General features: G+C 44.3%; 1 protein-coding gene across 2 annotated transcripts in view; it reads right to left on the bottom strand.

Annotated features, from left to right (window-relative positions):
* The window catches only part of Sobp (sine oculis binding protein homolog), a 162,961-nt gene that overhangs the window by 56,028 nt on the left and 94,732 nt on the right, over positions 1 to 12,201 (bottom strand). Inside the window, exon 5 of one of the 2 annotated variants that reach the window (XM_050120562.1) lies at positions 7,673 to 7,768. The exons of the other annotated variant lie outside the window; for it this stretch is intronic. Within the exon in view, the coding sequence (XP_049976519.1) occupies positions 7,673 to 7,768 (96 nt within the window). The remainder of the gene's footprint in view (positions 1 to 7,672; positions 7,769 to 12,201) is intronic. 2 annotated transcript variants of the gene reach the window in all.

Raw genomic sequence — 12,201 nt, 5'->3', positions numbered from 1 at the left:
TCCAAACGAAAGGCGGCAGTGGCTGTCATACTATGAAGGCTCCTATTGCGCGTCTGTGATACAGTGGTTCTAGCCGTGGCACAGCAAACCCAACACTTGATAGCCTTCCAGCTCTCCCTCTTTGTTACGATGGAGCTGGCAGGTGTTGGTGCACTGGGTTCAAAGAAAGTCAGTCTTATTTTAAAACAGATGCATGTAGAAGCAGAGGCATGAGAGCAAAGATGCAAGCCATTCCCGGAACTGAGGTATATCACTTCATCTTTGGGGCTTTGAAAACGTGGTCGGATAACCCAAGATGTACAACGCTATACTGGGCAGGAGGGAACCCAGAGCACAAGTGAGGGCCGTTTGTCTTATGTGACTAGCTCCAAAGCTCCAATCCCCCTCTTAATTGGCATCAATGCAGCATTCCCAACTGGGGAAGGTATACACCAAAACCTTTACCAAAAACAGACAAACAAAACCTCTCCACCGAAAAAGAGAGAACACACGCTTCGTTACCCTCCAGGGGAGCAGCTGGTTAAGAATGGGCTAGGGACCAAAACAGGATTCTGTATAGGAGAAATAAACATGGCTAAGAAACACCCCAGGAAGTGCCTGCCCATCATCCTTAGCAATTAGGGAAACACACATTAAGACAATTTTGAGACTTCGTCTCAGCCCAGTCAGAATGGATAAGATCAACAGAACAAATGACAACAATCCCGGCCAGGTGTGGAGAAAGAAAAACTCACTCCCTGTTCGTGAGGATGCAAATCGGGGCCGTCATCTGGAAACCAATATGAAGAATGCACAGAAAAAAAAATTAAAAATAAAAATAAGCCTGCCATATGACCCAGCTATACACTGCTTTGCACATGCGCAAGGACTCAGCTTCCTACCGCACAGGCTTTTGCTCAGTCGTGTTCATTGCTGCCCTAGTCACGAGAGCTAGGAAATGGAAACAACCTAAATGTCCTTTGACAGATAAATGGATAATGAAAAGGCAATATATGTACCCAATGGAATACAATTCGGCTGTAGAGAAAAATGAAATTATGACATCTGCAGGTAAATAGATGGGCCTAGCAGAGATTATAATGAATGAGGTAACGCGGGCCCAGGAAGACAAACAAACATCCAATGTTCCCTCTCATCTGCCGATCTCTGCTCCAAATCCTCAGATGTGAATATACAACACTGAGTAACCACAGAAACCAGAGACCACAGGCAGGGTTGGTGGGGCAGCTAGCAGGATGCAGGCAATACAACGTGGAAAATGGAAGGAGGGCTTCAACCAAAGGGGAGGGAGGGGAGTCAATATAGAAGGAGGAGGGACAAGGGACAAACACCAATGCTGTTTGATAAAGCTTCGGAGAATTGTATTAGTTTATATCTACTTAAAATTATACACAGTGCATACAAGTGTACACATATACTCACGTACACACACACACACACACACACACACACACACACACACCCTGAAGAAAGTTAAGCCACTTAGGCTGACAATGCTTTCTACAAGAACCATAGACTAACACAACCGCTGTACCAGGCACAAGAAGCTTCCTTCTGAGCAGTTGGTCAGGGTAGGCCAGGTGACTCTCAAACCAAAGGAACTATCAGTGCAGCTCTAAGCTGCCTCTAAGTGAGTCCCAATTTCCAAAGACATGGCGCACTTAGCACATAGGACTTGGATGAACTGTGCTAGATCTGACCTGAAAGTCCCTTTGCTGTGGTCTGGCAGTCATAGAAGATACTACATGAGCTGTGAAGGGAGGGAAGTGACTAACAGTCCTACCCAGCTGATCACCTATGAACCGCGACAGAGATCAGCATGGCAGGACACCTGTAAAGCCGTAATAAGTGGCACTCATGTGTCTGCAGTAACCAACAACGGTCTAGTTGGACGTGAGCCTCTCAACAGGCGGGAAGCCATGCCTAGCATTACCATCCTAAACCAGTTTCTCTGGGCTAGTGCGGTCGTGGGCCTTAGAAAAGAGTCTACTGCCTCCACTTGGTAGATGAGCAGAATTCCTTCCTACATTCTCTGTCTTATCCTTATACCCACACGTCAGTGCAGCCACCACTCCTCATCAAAGAAGCCTCTTTGTGCAGCAAGGGAAGAGCATCATAGGAAACCAGAGGCAAAGGCCAGGGGATTGTGAAGAGCCCAGCCCCAACGTAATCATCTACATCCCAGCTCCTGAATCTAAAGCTTGGAGATCATTGAGGAAGAGGAGGTAGAAAGGTCAAAAGAGCCAGAATTCCAAGAAGTTCACCGTGAAACAGGCGCTCCTAGAAGTGGCTGCACCAACAAGATTGGAAGAGGGGTTATAGAATGGATGTTTTAATGCGGAAGGGGGAAGTTTTCACAGTGCTCCAGCCTTAGACAAAGAGCCACAGGAAACCAGTGACTGCCAGGAGGAGGAGAGCTAGCCTCTCAGGGGTGGGCACCTTATTGTTGTCCAACGCAGAGGGACAGTAGTCAGCTCTGAAACCATACATACACAAACAACAAACATAGAGACAGCAGGTTTCGTGCGTGCGTGCATGTGTGTGTGTGTATGTTCTATGCTATGTGTTTATAACAACAATAATCAAAGAAAAAGAGATTCTCAACTTAAGGCGAACCATGGGAGAAGTTGGAGGGGATACGTGGGAAGGGCTAGAGGGAGGAGTGGGAGAAGGAAAGCAATGTAATTCTATTTCAAATAAAACATAATAATAATAATAATAACAATAATAATAGTAATAATGGAATTTCAAGAGAAAAGGGACAAGTGAGCAAGAGTAGCCTCTAGCTGATGACTGTTTGAACTTGGGAAGAGCACATGGGGCACATGATAGTTCATATACTTCTGAACAGGAGAAACTGTCTGTAGTAATTTTTAATCTGTAGAAACACTAGGAACCCACAGAATGGGTCAGGGATGAGGACTCCTCACAGACTTGCCCACCTACCTTCTCCTTAGTCTTCAGGTTCTCAAAACTTGGCCAACTGAGATGCTACCCAGCTACAGGGCACATGGCCTGCACTTCCCTACCATCCTGCCTTCCTGCCGCTCGCTATACCCCCTTCCCTTCCACACCAATTCCTATAATCAACCCCCACCTGTAGCAAGGCCCAGAGCAAAAGCATCTTCCATGCAGCACACTGGCTACATGAGACAAGAATTTCACCCTCTTTCACACACCGGAACCTTCCTAGTACTTTCCCAGGGCATGGCTTACCATGCAATGGCTACCACCACAATGACCATAAGGATCACAATTGCGTAGCTAACCTGTACTGACAACAGGTACCTTAAATATACCATCATGTCGTCTTTACAATATCCCCCGAGACTTTTCAGATGAAGATGGTAAACTCAGAGAGGCCCAAGAGATAAAAACCTGAGTCCACTGTGACGACATATGTATCTTATGCCTTTGGATCTGTGGGGCAAACTTGACCATCTTATCGGAGAACCCATAACTTAATGGCTACCATTCTGGGTATGCTGGTTCTGCTGAACTGTGCACTCCTTCTGGGCAGGGACAGTATCTTTGCCCTGTCCATGCCTCTCTCTGCATGGAACAATGGACAATGCATGAATGCATGGAAGATAGTTGTGAGCTGAACGCTGCACTGACACGTCCTGAAGCGGGAGGATGACGTATCCACCTGCCTGCCTCCAGAAGGAACCGAGCTGGAGCAATCAACTAAGCACTCTCCTCCGCATCATGTCTGCTCGTGAGGCCACAACACTAAAATAGTTTTCATCTCCCTTCACTGGCATTGTAAGTGACCAGAAAGAACTCTTTCCCATGCTATTTTTATTTTGCCTCCCAGCTGTGGGTTTCCTCCCTCTTCTTCTTCACAGTCCTCACCCTTCCAGCCGGAGGTAGCCATAGAGATTCAAGCTCTGGGCGATGATTACAGAAGCTGAAGTCAGGTCGGACGAGCTTATTTTACCCTGCATTTCCTCTCTTTGGTCCTTCTCAGGGCTTCCTACAGTTGCTCACTTTCTAACCTGTAATTCCAGCTCTGGAGAGACAGGGAATCCCGGAGACTCACTGGCCAATAGCCTGGCCTAAACAGGCACACACACATACCAAGATGGATACACATGCACACACACACACCCAAGATAGATACACACACACACACACCAAGATGGATACATACACGTATACACACACACCCCAAGATAGATACACACACACCTCAAAATAGATACACACACACACCAAGATGGATACATACACATACACACATACCCCAAGATAAATACACACACGTACACACAAACCCAAAGATAGATACATACACTCCAAGATGGATACATACACACACACACACACCCAAGATGGATACATACACACACACACCCCCAAGATAGATACAAACACACACACACATACACCAAAATGGACACACACCCCCCAAGATGGATACAAACACACACACACACCAAGATGGACACATACTCACACAGACATACACACACACACACACCAAGATGGATACACACACTAAGATAGATATACACATATGCAAAGATGGATACACACACACAAACACACATGCACACACAAATTGGGATGTCATCCTCAATTTTTTCTCGAAACCTTTCAACAACTTCCTTTCATTGTAGGTCTTTCCCTTCCTGGGCACAATTTTATTCCCAGTCTGTTCTTGTGAACAGAAAAACTGGCTAATGAGAAAGTATGAAGTCAAAATCCCTTAAGGATTTTCTACCATAGCTCCTACAGTCCAGTGTCTGAATGAGCATTTCATTAGGGAGGTGAGAAACCTTGCAGCCCCCAGCTTATTTCTCCGGGGAGAAACTTAATGACCATAAAGGGACTGACAATGGAGTTGGAATTTGGTACAAGCGCTGGTCGCCTTGGCCAGCTCGAACCATTCTCCTTCCTTAGTTCTTGAATGCTATGTTGCTGTTAGCATTGAGATGACACAAATCACCTATACTTTCTTTTACTGAAAGTTGTCTTCTTTGGTCATATTGACCATGTAGCCAAGCAATTTCTTACACACACACACACACACACACACACACACCCCTGGCTATGAAGAGCTAGGTGGCCAAACTGAACTGTAGCCCATCACATAGGACTTATTTATCTAATTATTGGTCTTTACAGCCTTGCATTTTCTAAATTAACTTAAAAGCCGTGAGGAAACCACTATGTTACCACCAAAGAAAGAATCTTGGCCACCAAGCTAAATATCTAGTCGTGTGAACAGTACATTAGTGTGAAGGCACACATCATCGTTTGGGATCTAAATGGAAAAATCAATACCCTACAGGAACGCTCCATTTGCATGGCAGCCTCTACAACAGCCAGTGCTGTCTTTGTTGGTGCCTTCTGATTACACACACTTGTGTATTCCAGGCATTGATTTTACTTTGCTTTTTTGTAAGTTATTCAATATTCCTGCCTCTTCCAAGAAGTGTGAGCTAGAGGAGGGGTACAGAGACATCCTGCCATCAATAATACAGAACCAATGTCCTGTCTTCCTGGTCTTGGCCCTTTTCTGTCAGTTCCTGTGGCCCAGAGGACAAGCCTTCCAGCTGTGAGCTTCTGGTCACCTGGGAACTCCAAAGACCTCTGTGCCCTCGGCACTTTGCTTACTCTCCAAGCCGGCTGCTGCTGGGGCTGCAGCTAGCCATGGATGAAGATGCCAGAACCACCCTTAAGCTAAAAAGGCACTTTGGAGTAGAGTTTGCAATCCTCCCTGCCAGATTCCTTACAAATCTGCTCCAAACTGTAGTAAGAAACCTCCAAGGATCTCCCATTTCTCTCCGAAGAATGAGCAGTTCTTTTGTAAAGAAACGTTAACTTCTCAGTTCACAATAGCCAAACACATTACTTTTCTTGCAGCTGGCAATTTATATATATGTGTGTGTTTTTTTAAATTTCTCCTTAGAGAAATAAGCTTATTTGTTTTTTACTTTCTTATTCTTTTTTAATCTCAGGGAAGTCTACTGAACAAAACAAAGCCTTTCTAATGGCAACCACACTGCAATGAAGATTGTCCCAAACCTCTCAAACTCCTGCCAACACAGCACTGCTGTGAGCCAGGCAATCACAAAGCATCTATTTTCTCTAAAGGTATCTGGAGACGATGTTCACATAATATATATAAAAAAAATCCTCCAGTATATACTCAAGTACATTTACCTTCCCAATACATAGGGGGAATTAAGTGTGGTATATAGGTCTTCACAGTCTTTGTCGAAAGAAGTAAGCCACCCCTGAAAGCATTCAGATACCAAAACATCATAAAAGCCCTCCCTCCTCCCCCCAGGCATGGGATGACCAGTTACTAATACAGCATAAAGAACCACGTGGAAAGGGCTTCCTGCAGAGTAGGTAATGCTATAGCAGACCTGAGTGTTTAAGAGCCCTCAAATAAAATATCAGGTGAGTTAAATGTTCATGTGAACAGTTGCATTTAGAAGCAGCGAGTCTGCCTGCAGGTTGGTTGGTCAAGGGCACTGCACACACAGCTGGGTGGTGCTATTGTGACTGCCTGCTGGCTGCTTGGAGGAGGTCCTCGCTGTCAACTTACAGCCGCTGCCGCTGCAGTGGGGATGGCCTGTATGTTTCAGTCTTCTCCTGCTCTCTGGCCACTTGCTTTCTAATGAACAGTTGGTGTCAGAGCCAAATCCAAAGGCTGTTACACGTGGGAATTCCTTATGCAGAGACCTGGCAAAGCTCTACTGTATTTGGTCAAAAATCCAAATAGGATTCAAACTACCTCGAAATGTAACAGCCGAGCATCTTCATCTTCTTTCCCTGTTTCCATTTAGTTGGAGCAAATGTTTTTTGGCTTTAATGCGATTGAAAAGAAAAGAACATTTAGGGGCAACATGCTAGAGCCTTCATAAAGCTCCATTTTCCAAAGCGGGGTCTGATGCTCTAATAAATGACAATTCATTCTCTGTTTACTTTAGGTAAACACAAAGTGCATTGCCGAGCACTCGTTTGCAAAAGCTAATCAAGAATGTTAGGTCCCAACAGATTCATTTAATAGAAATATAATAGGCATTCCTGCTTGCTTTTCATCTTGTCTCACTGTAAATACTAAAATGAACAGCAAATTAACCTTGCGTTGGGACCGAGTTTCATCACAGCTGATGTCCCCTCTCTCTCGACAGTAAACATCCCCCACCCGGTGACTATTGACTCCTTCTGCAGGGGAGAGACTGTGGAGTTTGGCAAGAGAGTGGAGGAAGACTTGAATCCTACAGGGAGTGCTGTGTGTCAAATGGACTATCTTTCCTATCAGAAGCAAACCCAGCAACCGCTGTCTGCTACAATAGCGCACATTTAGGGCGGAGGAGGGAGGGAGGGGTGGGGTGGGGTTTTCTCCAAGCTCCATGTATCCAAGTTATATTTTTAACTTTACTAGCCATTCTCCAAGTGACTGCTTATAATCTACAATGCAAACCAAGCTAATAAAGACAGGGCCATCCAAGCTCTACAATCAGATATAAAAGATTTGCAACAACTTGCGATCTTATAATTAATATGCAGTGATATCAGAATTAGCACTTAGAACTCTACACAGAAAAATATAATATTTCATAAATTATGTAATCATGAACAAACCCTCGCAAAAACTGTTTCACTGTGCTAACGTAACATTCTAGACTTGTTGTAAGTATGTTATTCTTACAAGTAGTTCGCAGTTATTCTTGAAGGCAAGCCTTGGAGTTTCCTTAGCATAGTGCTGCTGGGGGAAAGTTTCAGCACGTCCATCTTCATCTCTAGCCTGAAGGGAAATATAATGGCCTATTTAGGGACTTACAAATAATGGAAGAAAAAAAAAAGCTAAAAGCATAACAGCTCAGATCATTAAACAAACGGGAATCCAGAAATAACAACATCATCAAGAAGTTTGTTTAAATACGCAGTATGCCTTTTAGATATCAAAATTTGAGTTTTGTTTTTCTTTATATATCGTTTAGTTTGAACATGCAAATCTGTCGTGGTGTAACAGTTCTAATGATACACAGCAAACCCAAATCAGCGAGCTTTGTTGGAGATCTCCACTCCTTGCGTGTCTGTCAGTGACACAGCGGCATGGCTCGCTGCACAATCAGGATTTTACGACATACACACGTGTTTAAACTTTTTGGCATGCTTAAGCAATCTCTAGATAATGCACTTTTAAGAAACTCTAATAGCAAGGCCATAAAGAAAAGCAATATTTGCATAGTTATATTTTGAACTGTAATACTATTAGAAATAAATTGATTCCCCTCGATTTTTAAATAAAGATCCTAAAGGATTGGTGGTCTCATAAGAACAATGATTCTTCAATCAAATGCAGTAAAAAAAATAAAAATAGATCTAATTCAGAAGCTGTGTTAAAAGTTCCTGGTTATTTTGATCTACGCTGTCAATTAAAAAAAAAAAAAGCTGCCATTTCAATAGAGGCATTCACATTATTATCCATCAGTAACACCAATTGTGGTCCGCATTCTCTCTTCCTAATCGCCATTGGTTTCTGATTTCGAGCTGGCGTGAGGAGGAGGTGGGTGAAAGGGGCATGTCCGAAGCACACTCATTAATCCATTCATTGGGTGACACTTGCACTCTGCGGCTCGCATCTCCTCTTAGCCTCTCTCTCTCTCTCTCTCTCTCTCTCTCTCTCTCTCTCTCTCTCTCTCTCTCCTGGCCCCCTAAAATCCACAGCTGAGCTTGCCTCCCTCACATATGGCTTGCATATAATTATGCATATTCCATTTTGCACTGCATTAAAATGATGAGCTCCTGGCTCCCTGCCAGCTGAGTTTTAAAGGCCCCAGTGAGGTAGGAGAAAGGAGAGAAACACAGGGAGAGCCGCGCAGGAAGCAGCAGGTAGTTCTGTCTGCTGTCTCTTTAGATAAAATGTATGTCTGGCACCAAGGGAACAGCTGAGAACTACCTGTTGTGATATATGGGGGGTGGGGGTGGGGGGAACACAGCCATGACAAGGCCTGCATAGTATTGCTCTGACAGGGCAAAACCGGACCCGACAAGTGTCACTTGGAGCTCCCAGCTGTTCTCTAGGCTGTCACTTAAAAAGGAATCCATACTCGGCACTTTTGAGAATTGTATAGCTTGTATTGAATAAACGCTTCTGCTACTCTTCTTGAGGGTTCTAGAAGGAGCTGAGAAATGGAATGACAGGGCCAGGAATGGCTGGTTGGCTTATAGCAAGGCTGTGTGGAAAGAGACTGCTCTGTTTGGGTTTCAGTTCTGAGATAGCTTTGATGACCCTCTCTGCAACTGGCTGTCTTTCATTACGCTGTTATTCCTCCAGAAAAACCAGAGCTAAACTAAGATGTGTCCTAGGATAGGCCGTAAGTGATGGAGAAAGAAGTGAGCATTGTGTCCTGTGGCGACACAGTCTGCTGAGACCAATGATGCTCCTCCCCAGTGCATCTGAACGCCTCTGCAGGGACATCACAGTGCAGGCTGATGGAACTCAAAGGGGGGTCCAGCTTAAACCCCAGCAGACGGGGCAGCGGTGAGTACGCAGACCAAGGGCAGCTGGAAGGAGTTGAGACGCCAATGGGTGGCAGCAATATTAGCTTCTTTCTAGCGAAATTATAAGTTACTGTGTGGAGAACAGACCTCTGAAGGAAAGGAACCACAATTGTTTCAAGTAACGCTGCCATGACCAGTGACTTACTTCTCACGGATGAAAAATAACACCTGCCTGGATAGTAACTAGATCCTATCATAAACAGCTCAAGAAAATACCACCTCAAAATATGTCTTGCTTGGTGGTGGATTTATTATATTCCTGATATACTGTGATACATATGCTCAGAAGCACAATTTGCATATCGTTTACAAGGGCTACTATTTACATATTTATGTCTATATTCAATATATATGTATCTTGTGTATAAATATTCATAAGGTGGAATATGTTTATTATGCATGTACTATGTATACACATTCATATACACCAGATGCCTAGGGATATTTTCAACATAAATGGCAAAAATATATTCATTCCACTTACATGCAAGGTGCTCACAATACTTTTTATGTGTTTAGGGGACAAGTGTCCTTGTTATCTAAGATTTGAGTGTGTTCTTTATAGTTTCATATCAAGCCTTATCATCAGGGGGTTTTGTTAAGTAGCAACAGAAGAGAATAGAGAAAACTGGGGACACTGGGAAATAAGGAGAAGCCAGAAACTTGTCTTTCCGTTGATCCATTGTGTTCACCCCCATAGCTCTCTCAGACACTCAGGCTGACTCCAGAGTCCAAGAAATCCTATCCTTCAGGACCACGGAGATGGATCAGTGGACAAGGCACTTATGGCTAAACCTGGAGACCTGATTCAATCCCCGGCACCCACATGGTGGGTGGAGAGAGCTGACTCCCAGGTTGTCCTCTGACCTGCACACATCACACATGTACTATTGCAAGGCACCGGCACATGTGTGTGCATACATGCAAATAAATAAGCGATATGAAAAAGACAAGAAATGATCCCACTGTTCAGCCGTTTCCTGGGTTTCCACCTATGGCATAGGATGGAGATCTAGAGCCATCACCCTTACATCCGTTAGCACGCGTGCACTGACACACACCTCTCCCCAGTGACCCCCTTGCATTATGAAGTCTTAAAATGAAATTTTAAATTGTTCCTAAGTGGAATTAAGTACATTCAACTAGTCAGTAACCCTCTACCCTGGTTTTATATTAGAACCATCTTGGCTGGGTTGCTTCCTGTTTGTTTGCTAACATATTGGTTCCTATTTCTTATCTTCTACTTTCCACAAATCTAATTTAATTGGTCCAGTGTAGGGTTCAGAGTGTAGTTCGTGTGGGTGTGTATGTGAATTCATAAAAACAAAACCAAATAATAAGAAGCTCTCAGATGTCAGCAATGTAAAAGTAGAGCCAAGAACTGCTGGGCTAAGGAGGACATCTCCAGGCATCGAAGGGATACTGAGCCACTATGCAATGCTTGGTAGATGTGGCCCCCGAGAGGGGTCTCACCCTAAAGGATGAGGGTTGAGAGGTAAGGGGACTAGCTGCCACTAGCAAAATTTCATGTTTGTCTATGTTTGCCTCCTGGTTTATAATCGGAGAGCTTTTATTTAACTTCCTGGTGAATGCCTTCTTTCACCTCTCCAACCACGTCTCTTAACTTGACTTCCATGTCCCCAACAAGGGTGAAATTTTGAAGAGGGCACATCAGGGTTGGGTCTCCCATCACTGCCTTCACCACTGTCTGGTAAACACTGTCCAAAAATGCTCCCTCTCACTGTCCCCTGGCATCTCGTGAACAACGTCAGGTAGACTCCATGCAGCTCTATAATCTTACGTGTAGATTCATTTTAAGACTCCTTAGAATCTCGTATATTGCTTCCTGTGCCTTATTCTATATCTGCTCAGTTTGGGGAACCAGATGAGTTAATGGTGGGGGTGCAGACAGAGGGAGCCAACTGCCCCTGCAGAAAAGGATGTGGACATGAAATTATCCCAAAGCAGCAGGTCTTGATAATAGCACAGAGCAGACAGACTTGCAGCCAGTTTTATTATTGTTCGTACGTTCTCGACAAACAATGGACATCTAACCAACTGCCGGGGTAGACCACCCTACTGGTGCCTCTTGGCCTCCACTGGCCCAGAGGACAGTGTGAACGTCTGACTTTGGTCTGGAGTGACAGTTCTGAAATGAAGGAATGTCGTCGAGATTCTGGATGACGGGCTAACTCACTCCATGTGTCTTCTCCCCAACAGTTGAATTCAGACTAATGTGCCAGACACTTGTGCTACTCCGGGGAAACGTGAGTGAGTGAGTGAGTTGTATTTCACTACAAATGTGTAATAATAAATGTGACTGCTGGGACAAAGGTAAATTTCTGACGTGAAGCTGTAAGAAGGCTTCTCATTTTTCTATAATAGAAACCAAAGTAAAAAAAAAAAAACTCTTCACTAAAACTGTAAGATTTCTACATAGGCTTGTGCTTTAAAAAGATTTCTTTGGGTTTTTAATGTATCTGTACACGTGAACACACAGGCACATTCTCACGGTGAGGGCAGGTGTCTGCAGAGTCTAGAGGCCCCAGACGTCCCTGAAGCTGGTGTTAGAAGCAGCTGTGAATGCCCCCCTCATAGAATCACACGCACACACAACCACACACACCCACACCTGGAGTCAGAAGTAGCTGTGAACACCCCCCGTCCCCC

The sequence above is a fragment of the Alexandromys fortis genome, unplaced genomic scaffold (assembly GCF_014885135.2).
Source record: "Alexandromys fortis isolate MF-2015 unplaced genomic scaffold, M_Fortis_MF-2015_v1.1 scaffold_175, whole genome shotgun sequence".
In the NCBI taxonomy this organism is placed as follows: domain Eukaryota; kingdom Metazoa; phylum Chordata; class Mammalia; order Rodentia; family Cricetidae; genus Alexandromys; species Alexandromys fortis.
Note: the sequence above shows the minus strand (reverse complement) of the source record. Positions and strands in the feature narration are given on the sequence as shown.